The sequence below is a fragment of the Nematolebias whitei genome, chromosome 6, assembly GCF_014905685.2.
Source record: "Nematolebias whitei isolate Nwh7 chromosome 6, NemWhi1, whole genome shotgun sequence".
In the NCBI taxonomy this organism is placed as follows: domain Eukaryota; kingdom Metazoa; phylum Chordata; class Actinopteri; order Cyprinodontiformes; family Rivulidae; genus Nematolebias; species Nematolebias whitei.
The window spans coordinates 14789943-14807765 of record NC_056503.1 but is presented as its reverse complement, the minus strand read 5'-3'; the positions used below and the strand labels follow the sequence as shown (position 1 = coordinate 14807765).

The 17823-nt window shown below is 36.4% G+C and overlaps 1 protein-coding gene across 1 annotated transcript in view; it reads right to left on the bottom strand.

The window, feature by feature from the left end:
• Positions 1-17823, bottom strand: part of LOC119411546 (maltase-glucoamylase, intestinal) — a 156142-nt gene that overhangs the window by 109014 nt on the left and 29305 nt on the right. Inside the window, exons 2-9 of the mRNA XM_037678500.1 lie at positions 17133-17274; positions 16879-17004; positions 14197-14328; positions 13506-13625; positions 10286-10399; positions 9800-9884; positions 8800-8917; positions 1772-1943 (exon numbers count right to left, since the gene is read on the bottom strand). Of these exons, the coding sequence (XP_037534428.1) occupies positions 1772-1943; positions 8800-8917; positions 9800-9884; positions 10286-10399; positions 13506-13625; positions 14197-14328; positions 16879-17004; positions 17133-17274 (1009 nt within the window). The remainder of the gene's footprint in view (positions 1-1771; positions 1944-8799; positions 8918-9799; positions 9885-10285; positions 10400-13505; positions 13626-14196; positions 14329-16878; positions 17005-17132; positions 17275-17823) is intronic.

The following is a 17823-nucleotide window of genomic DNA, read 5'->3' as shown; positions in this document are numbered from 1 at the left end:
GATGACAGTCTACATTTTGGAACAGGCTTTGCTCGGCCTTTTTTATTGTTATCGGGATATATAATGTATTTTGAAGTGTGGTTCTAAGGACAAAAAATGAACAATTGAGATCTTACTCTGTGTAAATGTGTCCTTGAACAAAATTAGTTTGAAGAACTTTGACCACGATAACAATCTAAAAGTCTGAGCCAGGCCTGTTCCAAAATGTAGACTGTCATCTTAGAACAACTCTAATCAGAACATTTTGAAAACGGTTAATGCAGGTGCTGTTATAACACTTTGTGCACCCATAAATGAAGCATTGCAAGGTTTTTCAGCAAACAATATTTGATATTTTTGCATTTAGTGAACTAGAAGTTCTACACAACTTGATAATCATTCTGTTTGTGCTTGCAAATGACAGACTGTACGTAAACATTTTGCTTTCAAAACTGACAGTGATGTACGTATAAAGGTTTATAAATAGCATTTGGATGAAGCGGTACAAAACATTTGGTAGGGAGTTGTTTAAAGAGTACAGCAATCAAGTTCGGTTTTGGTCTCGCTTGGACAATCTGTTAGCTCACCAGTCTGGTCCAAATTGAACTCGGCTTCTTCAAACTGAGGTAATTCACAGAGTTATCTAGAACAATCCATATTTAAACATCACTTCAAAAGACGTGAACTACTGCACATGCATGATATTCCCATGTTAAAAATAAAACCTACAAAAAAGTTTATAATTTCAGCCTTTTTTCATCCAAGTTATCCATTCATCCACCCATTCATTTCTTGTTCCAGGTTGCTGGGAAGCTGGTTCTTTTCTCTAATGGTCACTGTGAGAGAGGTGGGGTTCACCCTGGGCAGGTCTCCAGTCCACCACAAGGACACAGAGAGACCAATGAGACAAACAACCCTTAACTCTCTCACTCACACCTAGGAACAATTTAGTACAACCAATTAGCCTAACATGCATGTTTTGGGTATGTGGAAGGAAACCAAAGTACACAGAAAGAGCCCACACATGCACACGGAGAACACAGAAAGGTACCGGGCGGAGAGACGAGCCTGTGACCCTCTCCCTGTGATGTGACAGCTGTAACCACTGCCCCACCAAGCTGCTCAATTAAAAAAAAAACTAATTAATTAAAATATATAGAAAAATATATTTTTCTTGTTTTTGTGGCCTAACAATTAATTGCTTGTTGTTGTTTTTTTTTACCTTTTAGTATGAATAATTTAAAGCTATTTTTACAGAATTATCTAGACAGAAAACCTGAAGCTGAATAAAAATGTAAATACTAACACTGCTATAATATTTAGATCATTAAAAAGTACATTTATAAAACAATTGCATGGACGTAGTGGAAGAAATTCATCAAATGGAGAGATACATTGTAAGACTACAACAATCAAAAATTGAAGAACTGTGGGAAACATGGACATTGTTCAGAAATCTTTACAGGAACCAATCACCTTAAATAATAAAATAAGATGTCACCTGACACTTTGTCCTTTTTTGTTTTTTTGCTCTTCTTCTTTTTTAGATATGTTCTTTTTTTGTTTTGCAATATGTAACAAAGAAAAAAAATCACAAGTTAAAAAAAAAGTACATGTATTAAACAGACAAACTTATTTTTCATTTGATTTGCTCTACAAATTTTTATCCAGATTATCGATTTATTTATTTATTTTTTCTCATCAAGTGTGAGTTGTGAACGTTGTACATGTGGATGCCACATATGTCTGGGCACATATGTGTAGGAGTGTGAACCGGTGGTTTGGTACTTACATAGGGGATTCCAAATAGCCCAAACTCTAGCATGCCTGGTATGGCCCACTTCATGTCATTCCAGTTGGCAGCGTTGTCCCCCAACCAGTGTCCTGAATATTTTCCCACACCTGGAAATGAGGAGCGGGTCAGCATCAGGGTTCGGTTTGACCCGAACACACGCTGCAGAGCTCTATGGAATAGAGAAGAAGAAGCAGATGCAGCGGAAGTGGAGGGGAGTGGGGCGGGGGCGGGAGGGGGGGGGGGGGGGTGTCATGAAGATAAAGACAAGTGAAAGAGCAAAAATAATAAGCACACATATAATACACAACAAATATTTGGTCTCAGACTAGTTTTTATTCATTTCTCACTGCGTAGTTTTGTTTAGCTTGAGAAGAATCAAAGCTGCATTGATCTCCATGAAAATACAAACGTTTGCTGATGTTTACTAAATGTATCTTCAGCTAATAATATGTTGTAATTAGAAGACGAAGAAAGAAGAAATATGGGTAAGAGAGGGGGAAGGAGGCAGTGAACTATGAGCCTTCTTCAGCATGGAAGATGTGATTCAGCAGTTCTCTCTTAGGAGATTCATATATTGTGTTTTTCTGAGATGATCTGTTGTTTGTTTTGTATCTGTCTTGTGTCAATTCTTTAGATTCTTCATTCATCCACCCAGTCCGTCATGTTGCCAGCTCCTGCTCCTGCCACTCTCACCTGCTCCTGATTATCCTCCCCAGGTGTTTGTTATTCCCTCTTGTTAGTTTTGGCCTTTAAATAATGTCTCTTTCTGCTTGTCTTGTCACCCCAAGGTGTTCATGCTCTGTCTCCCTCCGTGTCTCCTAGCTTCTGTATTTAAACGTAAGTTTTGCTGCCACGCCAGCCTTTTTGTTTTGGTTAATAAAATCTTTACATTATTCTTGAGTTCCCCTCATCTGTCTGCATGTCGGGTAAAAAAAAAAAAAAAAAATGCAGAACATGATATTCACACACATACACAAAAACACTAAGTATGACCCACTAAATATCTCATTCAATAACACTTGTACATAGAAAGTATTGTGTTTCATGTATTTGCACGCAAATGTTTACATTTTGCTATAAACATTTACTTATAAATGGTATAAAAAGTATCTCTACAGATGTATTGGCTTCAGTGTGTAACGTGGAAAAAAAAACAACTGAGCTTCTTATTGTGTAGAAAGACTTAACATAAACGTATTTTACTTAAATGTGTTGCATGTAAAACATCAATTTATTGTGCAACAAGATGTTAAGTTTGATCAATAATCTTTCTTTTTTTTTACGTTTGCTTTTTAAAATCAAGTAATAAAGCAAATAATTGCAATATGTAACACATTTTATATAATGTAGCCTTGTTAATCCCCCCTCTGCCCAATAGAAAATGACCTCTTCATTGTGAAAACTATGAAAAGTTAAAGAAAACATATATTTAGTTATTAATTCAAATAAAACAAACAAAATAAACTAAACAAATCTATTAAAAATAAAACGATTGAATGAAAAGAAAACAGAATGAAGAATAAAATTCTTATATATGCCCCTTATTTTAATAAAAAAATAAAAATAACTTAAAACAAACATTCAGGCTTGAACAATTGCCAAAGTGAAAACAAAAATATGAGGCATCCTTCACATGGCACCATACTTACTAATAATTCTTATAGTTCTTTTTTTGTGAAATAAAATAGGATTTGTAATTGTTTTGCATGTTTTCCCCCAAACTTCACTACAATGGATACCATATGCAACAATTATTACATTATACAATATATACAAAGCTTTGTCATTCAAAAACTATTTTACTTTATACAGTAATGCAATTGATTGTTATTTTTATTATTAATTTACATGAAATTTCCATGTCAGCTTCTCATCAATAACAACACCCAAATATTGTATTTCATTAACTCTATGAATTTCAATACTGTCAATTTTAAATGGGACTTTGATAATTTTCTTTCTATTATCATGTAGTTGTTTTTGTTTTTTCTTCCAGATTAAATGATAACTTATTCAGTTGGAACCAAGTTTCTATTTTTTATGAATTCTGCCTGTATCTTCTTTAACATATGTTCAATATTTTCACCCAGACAAAAAAAAAAATGTGGATATATTAAAGTAAAGTTGTTAGGACAGAGGCAACACTTGTGTTTTAATGTATGTATGCCGTGGTAATGGAAATGGCTGTTGCAAAATTACTGTGTGAATCCAAGACAATATTGAAGCATGCATCAGGAAATATTGAATTGCTTTAACGCTGACACAATTCACCAACAAGCAGCAACATACACACTGCTGATCTGATATAACGAGTAACTCCCGTGTCCCACATGATGACCTCTGACTCATCGGCCAATATAGCCTGGGTGCATTCTCTGGTATTTGGAACTAGATCTTTGATGGCTTTCATTTTGTGCCATGTGGATATGTATGTGCTGCTTCTGGGGATGCATTCAGAGGACACTCAATCAAACTGAGATCTGTGGAGTTATGAAGCTCGGTCAACAACCTAAGCTCTTTATTGTGCTTTTTAAGCTGTTCCACAGCATTTTTTTTTTCAGGGTGGTCTGAAAAGTTGTCCTGCAGAGGGAGATCAGAGTCATTATGAGTGTCTTTTGCTATATAAGGTGTGCTCAGTTTCAAACAGCATCATTTAATGTAGTTTCTTATGTCGCTGTGACTGTTGGAAATATAGAAATGTAAAAAAAAAGTGCAAAGTTTTACTTTGATTCCCTTTAAATATTTGCACAAAGTGTTCATCCATATTCATTATGAAAAGTACAGCTCTAATAAAACACACTAAGACAGGTTTGAGATATGTTCCAGACACCTGCAACCATTAACAACTTGTTGGCAAAAGTTACAGATAAGTAAGATACTGGCTGTATTTAAGAAACAATAAATCAACTACTTTACTCTTGTATTCATTTATATTATTTTAGCTTTTTGTTGTTATTTGTTTTGCTTTTTTTTAGCACCTAATGGTTTATAGGACTTTGTTAAACGTCTTTGTTAAACTGTTAAAATTTTTCATTAGCCTTAAAAAAAAAAAAAAAACATTGTAAATTAATCCAGCAATGTTGAGTCAGGTCATCTGGACAGTTTATTATTTTGCTGAGACGTTCCGTCCTTAATCCAAAGGACTTCTTCAACCTGAGGAGCCACCAAGCAAACTGATTCCCTACAAACAGCATACTCCATAATGTGTGTGTGTGTGTGGGGGGGGTTGGGGGGGTGGGGGGTGACAGTTTTCTGGTGCTAAGATGGCCTCTGGGGCCCACCCTCTCCCCCATCATCTCCTATGGGGCAGTCATGCCAAAGTGATTCAAAACACCAAAGTTCATGCTCAATAATCCCCATATAAAATCCATCAATTTTCAGTCAGTTCATCTGGACGGGCTTGTCATAAAATGGCCCCATAATAATATGGCTCGGAGGCCATCTGAACACCAGCAAACTGTTTTTTTTTTGTTTGTTTTTGTCTTTTTCCCCACTATGGAGTGGTCTGTTTGTGGGGAATCAGTTTGTCTGTGGCTCCTCAGATTGAAGAAGTCTTTTGGATGAAGGACTAAATGTCTCAGCAAAAAAAAGGAACCTTCCAGATGATCTGACTGAACACTGTTGGATTTTCACCTAGATTACTGAGCATGACCTTTGATATTGTAAATCAACCTTATTGACATAGGAAATTATTAGAAACCAACACAACCGACCATAGAAAACACTTTATTTATAAATATGCTTTTAAGATAAACTTCTTTTTTTTTTCACAGACAGTGCACGTGGCATAAATAAATGGATAGTAAGGTAGGAGGAAAATTGTACATAACAATTTCATTAATAGGTCTCATTCTGTTTTGTGACTGATGTAAATTTAAATGCAAGTTGCAAGCTGCAGTAAAGCCTCCATAATGTTGATGGATTATATTTACACTTTTTCTGTGTATCCCTTTGCAAACAAAACACAGCACTACAGATGCTCTGGTTTGGATTCTTACATAACTGCAGATTTGGAGCTCATGTTTTAAGTTAAAGTATTAGTAATAGTGAAGATTTACTAATTATTTTTTGTACACTTTTATTATATATATATATATATATATATATATATATATATGATTTAAAAGTCAAACCATGTCAAGTCATACATACTTCTCTTTATTTGCAGTTATAAGGTGTAATTTTAAATGCAAATGACATGTATTCACCAATTTACCTCTTTTATAAATTAAATAAAGTATTAATTTAGTACTGACTAATTAATATATTTAAATTGATGCTATTCTGTGCATTATGGGCTGATCTTTTTAGCTTGGCGTCGTCTTTTATATGGACTGAAAAAATAAAGTTAGTGCAGTAAAATGTATCTTCATGCAGTCTAATGTTTAGCTGGATAATATGTGTCAAAAATATTTGCAAGCCTGGGCAACCCTAATATGTCTTGGCAGAATGTTTCATTGTAATGCGATCGTAGATCTTGCTCGTTTAGCCTGTCAGTGGTTGTATGTTAAAGGATATAGGCACTAGTACAGTTCATGATATGCTTTAGTGAATTTCCTTTGCTATTCTCAAATTGCTGTTTTATAGCCGTCATTTTAATGTATCTTCACACAGCAGTAAAGTGATGTCAAAACTTTGAAAGATACTGTGCCTTGAAAAAGTATCCGTGCCTCTTGAACTTTTCTTCATTTTGTCACAGTACAACCACAAACTTCAAATTATTTTACTGAGAATTCCTGTCATTGATAAAGCAATACTACCACTGCATAATGGTGAAGTGGAAGGAAAATGATGTACTGTATTTATATTTATGTATTTATTACAAAAAAGAAACATACTATGAAAACTGAAAAGTGCATCATGCCCTTGTGGATAGTCCCCCTGAGTCAATACTTCGTAGAGCCACATTTTGCTATGATTGCTATGCTCGTCTTTAAAGGAAGATATTGAACATTTTGCCCAATGTTTTATGGATTGATTTATGAACAGACATGTTCTTATTTTTTTAGTATTCTATATCACTTTACAATCTGTTTTTGTTTTGTTTTTAATACCATTATCTTTCATTTGTACTTCTAAATTTGTATGCTTTTTTAAATGATTGTCTATTGTTGTCTTTGTTGTCTAATGTTGCCATCAATCTTTGTTAAAATCAGGTCTCTCTAGTAAATGAGTCCCAGGGGCTCAGTGGGAATAACCTGTATAAATAAAGGCTGAATGAATGGATAGCTCTTGTCTGTGAATGGAAATTTCCAAGTATTACCAGATGGGGGCCGAGATGGTGTAGAGGCAGGGTAGCCGGCTCGGGACCCAGAAGTATTTCACTATCAACTATGACCAGCTTCTTTGTCCTTGCAGAAGAAAAGCTTCCCCATAGTGATGCTGCCACCACCATGTTTTACAGTTGAGAGTGTGTTCAGGGCAACATGCAATGTTATTTTTCTGCAACACATAGTGTTTTGCATTTTGGTCAAAATGTTATGTTTGGGTATGATCTGAGCATAGCTTCTCCTTCCATGTGTTTCCCCAATCCTCTACATAGGATGTGGCAAGTTGCAAAAAGGACTACATATGGCTTTTGTATTTCCGTTCTTCCATAAAAGCCAGATTTGTGGATTGGATAACTAAAAGCTGTCCTGATGATGAATTTCCCCACCTGAGCAGCTCTTCCAGAGTGACCATGAGGTTTTGACTGCTCAGAATAATGGCCATGTGCTGGGAAAATGAGCCGCAATGCGGACAGAACATAGTGCAAAAAAATTGTGAAAATATTGATTTTTGCAGTAATTGAGATGTTCGTAAAAATGAGTCCATAAAGACACCATCTGGCAAATCCAGACACTAAAATGACATAACATCTTAGAAAACTACCTTTAAGTCAAAGTTTTCTAACAGGTATGCCTCAAAAAAAAATATATAATCCTTACAAATTGAACATTTTTCTTTACCACCTGCCATTGTGTCAGGAAGTCCCTTTGTATAATGTCTGGTGACATTATGAAGCTTAGGTATTGCTATTTATAAAAACAAAATAAGGTCTGAAGTTTTGATTATATCACTCCAGATCAATAAAACTTATGTTTATAGGCACTCTCCTAAACGAAACTGGCTTGCTACTAGCCAGGTAATCCCCAAAAAAGTAAAAAATAAAAAAATAAAAAAAATCACAACAGGAATTCTATTACAAAGTTGAAGATGTTCCACTTCCCAGGCTTTATCAATTCAACATGTCAGGTCATAAATTGCTAAATTTCAACAAACTATAGGTTTAACGTGACAAAAGATGGAAAGGTTCAATGGATATGTGTTTTTCAAGGCACTGTATGTTATACCATTTTGTTGGGTAATCCATCTATTAGCACAAATGACAAAGACTGCACAATAACTGGTTTGACATTTGTCAGCGTGATACATATGGGATTAAATATGAACTGAGAGGGTTCTTAAGCATAAAAGGCCAAATATGTGTCATCAAGCCACCATGTGTGGTGCCATTTGGCAGATATCCATGATCATATGAATTCCAATGCTTTAGTCATTATGCCTTACAGTCACGGTGAACCCCTTTGTAGGTTTGTGAACATAATGGGCCATTAAACAGTTCCAGTGCCAGACCCAGATGAGAAATTCAAGCACCCCGGGAGCCGGGCTCATTAAAACATATTTCTGCACATGGTATCCAACTTACTATTTGTCTGAAAGAGTCATAGCCTAAGAATCGGAGCAGGGCATAAGTCAGTGCAGTGCAAGAAAACTGACAAAACTTTTGCATGCCAGCTCTGTCACATTTTCCAGGGCCACTGTTCAATAACCTCTGCTTCCAAAAGTTGATTTTCAATTTTGCTTGTGTGTGTGTGTGTGTGTGTGTGTGTGTGCGTGTGTGCATGTGTTGCTCAATTTTCACATTGCAGAGTGCATTTAGAGTTGGCCAATGTGTCACTGCTTTGTGAGGGGGTGGCAGTGAGTTGGCTTCTGTATAACAAGCTGGCCAGACTATCTCTGTCACCGATTATGGATGCACTCACTTTTCAGTAGCCAGCACCATAGCGTAGCCGTATAGACTGTGGACATCATAGTGGTTCCCCCAGGCCTGCTTGGCATCCATACAAAGGGTCTTACTGTACATCACCTCATCTAGAATCTCTGAGAGGGAAAGAAAATATAAAGGAAGTGATGAGATGGAATATAGATTGCTGAAAAACTGATAATACATAATGAAAAGTTGAGTGAAGCAATAAGGGGGAAGGAAAAGAGGAGGGTGTAGAGAATTTCAAAAACCCTGATATTTACTGCAAAGGAAAATGTTGACACAGCAAATTGGGGAAAGAAGAGATGTTGAGAAAGTAGATGATTAAGGAGGAGAGCAATGAAAATGGAATAATGCCTTTTCCAGTTATGCTCATGCTGTCTTAGAAATTGTTGGAATAAAAGACACGGCCCAAAGGTTTTATACACAATTATTTACTAAGCATGCACTTTATTTTATTTGAACTGCAACCGAGTTTATGCATTATTTGACTTCAAAGTACATACCACAAGCACAACAAATGTTTTGTTTAATGATCTTTAGTATGTTTGAATAAGTTACTGCAGCTTAAAAATATAGCTCAGATCATTTATAAAGAGGTGCTGTAGCAAAAAAATACTTTGTAAATAAAATCCTACCTGCGACAGATAACTTTTGGAACAAACTCGGTTAGAGGAAGTAATAAAATTAATAAAATTTTGAATTTACCCAAATGGACAGTCCAGTGGTGTGATGTCAGAATGCTGTAATAACCGTGTATGGAACAACTAACAGCAATGTCATGACTGAACAAATAACATCAGAATGAGCCGCTAACTTTTGTGGATGGAGTTGTTTTGAAACTACTGCAACTTGCATTGGAACTGACCCTGCTCTGACAAGCCATTAGCTCATTAATGTGTTCAGGATTAATTTCACTTCTTCAAAAGGTTTCTCAAAAAGTTATCTACCTTAGTAACAAATTAACTTTTCATAACCTTTCTGAAAAATAGTCTTACTTGGAGTGTAAGGTGGGTAGTTGAGGTTGTTATCAACACAACCCTTAGTTGATCCTTTCTTGAAATTAGCCACCTCGTTCATGTCCTGAAAGATGCACATTAAGGAAAAAATAAATAATGAGCCAAGCTGTTAATGGTATTTATTACTTGCTGTCATAAAAGCGAGAGTGTGTGTGTGCAGGGACAGAAAAACATGTCAGTAATAAGTGAGTATACATGAAATTCTATCTAACAAATCACGATCAGAATGCTACATAATAGACTTTTAATGGGGGTGGGGTGTGACCATTTTCTTAATGCTTTTCAACACAAAGGAAAGTAATTGCCAGTGAACATGTCAAAAAATGAGGCTCACTGTCCTTCTGTGTGTGTGTGTGTGCGTGTGTGTGTGTTTGTAACTGGCTTCAAAACCATGCCCGGTTTGGAATTTACAGCTATTGAGCAGCTAATTATGGAGTTCACTTCATGTTTTTGAAACAGACTTACAATCCAGAGGGCATCGTGTTTGATCTCCCTGTAGAATCGCTCATACTCATCAACCCACCAATCGATGCAGTTTTGGCTGGTGTAGTCTGGAAACACCGTCTCCCCTGGCCAAACCTGCGAGGGAGGGAATGCGAGATAACAGTTTGTTTACAATCATTACAAACATTTTCAAAACGGTTTTGGAAATAACAAACTAGGATAACATTAGCTTGGCATCGCTGTAACAGCGTCCCTAATGGCAGGATAAATTTCAAGTTTTCTTCAAGCTTGACAGGACTTTCTGGTACTAAAACACTGTAGTCATTTCATCCTTTTATTCAAGTGTCAAAAGCATCTGGAACATGTCTTTAACCACATGCTAACAACGTGACAGGGCGTGTTGAGCCGAAACAGTGTAGGAGTAGTGAGCTCCGTGGAAATAAAACACATTGCCTGTGGGGGTGTCAGAGAGACAGCTTTGAGATGTGGCGATGACAAAGAAAAGAGAACGGAGGAAAAGGAGAAATGAACTAGGAGAAATGGGGGGATTGATGAGGGAGAGCTAGCAAAGGAGAAAGGGGATAAAGAGACAGATAAGTCGAGGAAGAGAACAGAGAGGCGAAGAAATCGATAATGCAATAGAAATCTCGAGACGTGACTGTGTGTTAGAAGTCGTCCTTAATGACATGTATTGAGAAAAATGATTAATCCACAGGCAGAGGCAGAGATTTCCTTTCTCACTGTGTGTATCTGTGTGTATGCAGGATCTCTGTGTGAGAGCGCAGAGATATTAAATCTCAAGGTTGCTCCACACTGGCTGTCTTTTACCTTTTACTTCTGCTGAAAATAACATTACAAGCTGGTTTGTAGCAAAGACGTGGATCACACTTATGCACGCTCACGTGCATACAGGCAGATTTATAGGCTGATTTTTTGGCAGGTGGTCTGAACTCCAAGGTCGGAGCTTGTTGATAGACTATCGTGGACACCGTTGGTCTTTTATGAGTCGTTTCTTCATTTAATTTAAGATTTTGTCACATATAGATTTCTGCTGACACTTACAACAGGGCAAACACTTGAAACAAATCTGCTGGTATTTGAAGCTGCATATCACACTCTTGTCTTTTGCTGCTTTTATGTCCCCTTTTTGCCATCCTGCCAATCCATCTCCTTTCTCTTTTACCCGATTCCCCATGTTCCTTTGCCTTTGTGCTGTCTTCAAAGTGGTTCCTTAACTTCCACCTTGTCTGTCCCTTTGTTCTGTGTACCTGATAATCTGTTCTTTTGTCTCACTGTGGCTGGATTCCTGTATAAGTCTCTGTCAGCTACTCTGTAAGACAGCCAGTCTGTCTCTGAGTACATTCTAATCTATTATCTACATTCACTGCTGATCTATTATCTGTTTCTGCCTGTGTGCTTATCGTCTTTGTTCCTGTCTGTCATTCTCACCTTTAACCCACATAAACTGTTTTTTTAAATGTCCTCCCACGTACTTTATTTATTTCCATATGTTATTTTGTTCTTACATCTTTGGCAAAGAGGGACATTTTTATCTATAAGAGGTAAACCATTGTTTTTTTACTCCTGGACTGAAACATATGAGCCACCAGGAAAAGCTTGTATTCTTATCTTTGCAAGCAATTAGCTTATATAAAAAGCAAAACAAATACCAGCCTGTCGCTGTATTGCCTTCATTGCTTGTGCAGAGCCAGCAAAGGTTGTTTTGAAATTACCTGACTTTTTTTTTTATTTTTAACAGGAACATATCAGTGAAAATAAAATGCATTTAGACTCACAAACTTAAGGAACAGTTGTGCCCAGAATATCAATTTATGCAAAAGCTGTAAGACGCATAACAAACTCATAAACGTATTGCCACAACACAAAAGCTGCCACTCTAATCTGTCATGCAGTGACTCAGAACATTTTAGACCTAAACACTAATGCAGAATCGATGCATGTTTGACCTGTTCATAAACAGAATGAAGAGGCGATTAGTGGGTGAGACTAGGCCTAATCGTGTGTGTAATCAAAGGCAACACTATAAAAGCAGGGGAGCAACATACTTCTACCCCCCCCCACACACACACACACACACACACACACACCCTCCTTCCCCCCACTTCAACAATTTGCAGAAAAGAGCCTTTAAATGTATGCTCTGTGGGGAAAAATGATAAAAAAAAATGTTCTGGGTGCTTGAGTTTTCTTTTAAAAACATAAAAATGACTTGATAGAGGCTGTGAGGTAACCACGCACATAGACAAACATGCAAGAATCTGAATTTCTGTTTATTGTACAAGATCTTTGTTGAAGGTAGGAGCAAAGGGGAAGAAAAAAAAAACTTCTGCACAGTTTGGCTCTTGGCAGCTACATAAAGAGAAGGCTTGAATGCTGACTCTCTTCTGAACATTTAAAAATATGAGTAGTTCATTCGCATCATTACTTTGTATTAAACTAAAGAAAACTGTGAAAATGTTAATGCTTCAATAGGATGTTATAAAGTTGTGCTATCATTGTTTTTTGTGTTTTTGTCCTTAATGCTTAATACATAATTGGACATCCTCACCACAGTGTCATTGTAGGCGTATTTTTTATTTTTTTATTTTACAGTCCTAGGGAGAGAGATATAAACAGAGAAATAAAGCTGTTTAAAATTATGTGAAGTAGTCTAGACGAGCTCTAAAATCATCTACTAATAATGTAGGCTTCAGAAGTGAAGCATGTCATTTTTATTATATTTATTCAGCAACATATTGGAACTTGAACCTTTAACGCTGTATAAATGCATTCATTTTTCAAAATATTCTAGTTTTTTGAACAACTTCCTAATAATCAGTGAGGTGCTGTTTTCAATCATAAAATTTCATAGGTGAACATTTGCATTTTTTATCAGCCACTATATTGTTTTATCTGTTGTATATTTGTCAGGGATCTATGTAAACTAGAGGTCTAGTTTACATCGATTGATTGATTGATTTTAAATTTTTGTGGAATTTCTATTTAATGTACACAACAGTTAGGTTCCATAAAGCTGTACTTTAATTTCCACCTGCACCTCCATAAAATGATTTGTATTTTAGATTTGGTTAAAATGAGATAAAGAGAGTGGGTGCTAGTAGTATACTACACACAATTCAAATCCCTGTACCCCGTTCTCTATCACAGAAAAAATCAAGTCAAGCTCTGCAGGATTCAGCTTTACTTACAACCTTGTATTTCAGAAACAAATTCTGCTCACCTCTCCTAGCAGCGGAGTGGTTCCATCTGACTCTGTGACCCAAGCGTTCTTCGCAGTCCCACGGTCGTAGGACTCATATGGAGCACCCCCTACCCTCTTACCTGTGGCTATTGCAGGATCCTGGAAGTAATGAAATACATGCATCAGAATAGTAATGCACACCAACTTAATTTAAACATAGACCTTATATGAAAGTCTGGAGTTTTAATATTTACTGCAAGCTACAGTAAATCACTGTCACCATTACAATTATTTAGAAAGAAACTGTCATTGAACTTTTCAGTGATTTGATTTACAGAACCAAAGCTGATTTAAGTCCATGTTTAAGTGATGATGCAACAATCTAGAGTTTATTTTTTAAAGCACTACATAAAAAAGTATATATATATATATATATACATATATAAAAAACTCATTTTTCAATTATGAGCCAGTCATTACTCAAAACATTGCATTCACATTATGTTCAATTTAAATGAGGGCAAGTGCTCGTGAACAAGTGGTGTCAAGCATTATTATAGACTGAAAAACAAAACTTAAATGTCATTAACATAAGTTAGTAATCAGAAGTCTGAAATGAAAGATACGTTGCCTGGAGAAATTGTATATATTTTTGTATTTGCATTTGGGTGATATATTTGCTGTTGTGCCACATGTCCACAGGTTTTATGAAAAATAAAGTGTTTCTTACCAGAATAAGGATGTACCTCTGCCCCTTCTCATGCAGGTATTCAGCAAACTGAGGAAGCTCCTTAAAATTGACTTTGTCATACGTGAAATCTTTCTTATCTTCCATGTAGTCGATGTCAGTGTATTGAATATCCTGTATGTGGACAAGAAAACAGATTTTAATAGGTATATCGAGTGTACATGAAACTATTGTTAACTTCCAGTGAAAATGAATTAATATTACGTTTAACATATACAATATGTGTTTTAGTCTTTTTAGAGTACAGTACATTCGAGGTCAGTATGATGGTGCAAATGTATTTTACAGCAGACATGAAGATAACTTAATTTGTCTGGCTGCAGGTAAACAAAGCACTGTAGCTGTATGTAGCTGTACTATAAATATCGATAAATGAATGTAAATGTCGATACCTGGATAATGTGTCTTTAACTATTTCCAGACTTTATTTCAAGGACTGATGATATAATATTGCTCATTCACTGAATATTTTTTTAATGGAAGTGGCTAGTAGCAAAACAACAATCTCAGCAACAAAATATTGAATCTACATTTTTTTACATTAATTATCCATCTACAATGGTTACCACATGGCAAAAATCGATAAACGTATAAAGAATCCTACACTGAGGTGCTATCTTGAAGCTTGTAGAAATTCAAAACTGCTATTTTTCTAAATTCCTGCTAGCTGTGCCGCAGTGCTAAGGCTAGATTGAACATGAACGTGAGAGTTGGTTTCTGCTAAGTGTTTATTTCTATCCTTGAAAACAATACTACAACTAAGACTGTTTCAGCTAACAGCGATGCTGATTAAAACAAATATTACTGCTTGTGTAAGGTTACTCTTGTGGCTGCAATGTCCTTCAACCACCAAAAAAGAGAGTTACATACTACACACACACACACAAACACACACTTTGCTCACTAATGCTTCATAGAAACTAGATGTCCTTGTCGGCACATACTTAGAAAAGCAGGCTCAGCTTTCATCAATTAACAAAAATATGTTTTTGTATTTTACATAGAAATTATGAATACAAAATTGCCTTTGAGCATTAAAAAAAAAAAACACGATTCTACGAATCGCCTATATCTTGGCATATTCATTAAAGATTTAAGAGCTGGATTTGACTCCAATAGCTTCTCCTTACATGGTATAGTCCCACTTTCAGGTAAAACACTGTGATATATGTGTGCTCTGAAATCTCTGTTGAACCTTTGAACACCAGATAGCAAAGGTAAACATCTTTTCTTTTTTTCCCCTTAGACCTAAAACCATCAAGATGTCTTTTAATTTCCGTATCTTTGCTAGGGTGTGACTTTATGCTTGGTTTCTGTTTGATGCTTGCCAAATCCTTCCTCATATCATTTGAACAGATGGATTGGAAGGCTCTGCCAGGTCTTTCCACTAATGGTAATCAGCTCCAGCCACATTAGGGAACATGTGATAATACCCGATGTGGTCTATCTGTCAGTTATCAGACATATCCCTGAGTACAATGTGAGAAGGAGCAGCTGCAGCCTAACGTTCTGGATATGAAAGAGGGATTGGAGATTATCAGAGGGAAATATAGAGATGGGCACGGAAGTTGTTGGCATTTGATCTTTAAATATTATGGCGTACCAAATTCTTGATCGGTGCAATCACAACTAAATTAGGACACACAAGTGTTTCACAGAGCCACATACGCATTCAAATAAAGTTTTATATGAAGATTGGAGCCAAAGAAGTACATCAAGCATCAATTTTCTTGATGAAAGGGACTTCTAACAGTTGCTTGCTTTCATAGACCTGACTATGATGAGTGGTGAGGATTCTTCCTGAAACTGCCAGCCAGATCTGAGTTTTATCACTGGGCTCAGAAGCCACAAGGTGTAGGGAGTACAGTTTTGGCATTCAAATCAAGATGAATGAGATAATAAAAAAAAAACAGCTTGGTCAATTGATCTTTGATCAGCACTAACATTTGGTGACTCTTGAAAAATGGTGGTTCTGGGGGTGAACCTATACACCCCAGTAGATGTTTCATTATTTGACAGAGAGCTGGATTACCCAATCTAAACTAAAGGCCATTCCTATCACTCTGTTGAGTTCCAGCGCCAACCTTCATATTACGTCTTCACAGATAGTGGTTGGCAGTATTGCCTCTGAAACTACAGAGTAGTGAACAGGCAGATGAAACATTAAATATGGGGTGAGCACAAGGTCTCTTCATATACCTCCCTGAAAACGTTGAAGGTCCCTGATTTTTTTATATCCAAGTAGAAAAATGATTACATTTAAATGAAAGAGTGAAACCAGTTCAGGTGTTTTTTCCAGGTGTTTTTCCTCTAACAAGTCCTTGTTTCGTAGCTCAGCATTAACTAAATCAGAGTTTATCATTTACTTTTATTAGGATTGTAAATCATGTGAAATAGAAGTAAGATTATTATTTATGACCAATATTTAGGACTCATATACTGAATATCGCAAAGTGCCCAACATGTGAGAAGATAAGGTACAGACCACAAAGCTGTGGTTGAAATGTTCATTATTGGTTTGGAATTCTGTCCCTGTTTTTATGTTAGTTTTGCAGTCCTTGGTTTATTTTATTATATTAATGTTTGCTCTTGTTCCACTGCTCCTCTTGTTCTGCCTTTGATGTTGACTTAAAAATTCAAGGAGATACATTGACTGGATCTTACATATGGGAGGCCCACAGCACGGTTCCTCTCCACAGTTGTCTTGACTTCACTCATGTTTCCATAGTCCCACCGAGAAAGTTGGAATCCAAGTGACCAGTAAGCAGGAATGACTGGCCTGCCAATGAGCTGGAAAACGTGACCGACCATCAGTTCAATATTTCCACTGTACTCAAAATATTTCACACAGACAAGATGCATGCTACAGACAATACATGTGCTTCATGTATTGTTTATTTTTTTTTTATTTTAATCACCTCAAGGAACTCCTGCACCACTTGTTCTGGCGTGTCTCCAAAGAAAATGTAGAAATCAAGGATTCCTCCGATGGTTCTGTAGGTCACAGCTGGGGCAGGTTGTAAAGTCACCTCTGAAATTATATGAAAATATGAAAAACAGCTAACATCATACTAACATTTGTGGGTGGCTGTGGCTGAGTGATTAGAGCAGTCGTCCTCCAATGCAAGAGTTGAGGGTTCAATTCCACCAGCAGTCACATGCCTAAGTGTCCCTGGGCAAGACACTGAACCCTTCATTGCCTCCGATGTGTGTCCCATCAGTGTATGAATGTGATAAAGTTCTGATTATTCTTTGTATAGATCTAGTAGAGTGCTGTATGAATGGGGAAATGAGGCACAGATTGTGTTGTAAAGAGCTTTAAGTATCTTGATAAAACAGAAAGGTGCTATGTAAGTACAGTCCATTTAACATCATAGATATGATCATTGGTAGGCATATTGTTAGAATAATATGACCTGGACCTAATTAGTAAAAATGAGTGCACGTGTAAGTGTGTGTGGAAGGCGAGGGATTTAAAAAAAAATACAATTTAGGTGAAATGGAGATAACAGTAGGCAGTTCTCTTGTTTTCAGTTTTCCTCTTCAAATGTGAACTATTCTCTTTGATTTGTCAGCACAATTTATATATGTACACACACACACACACAC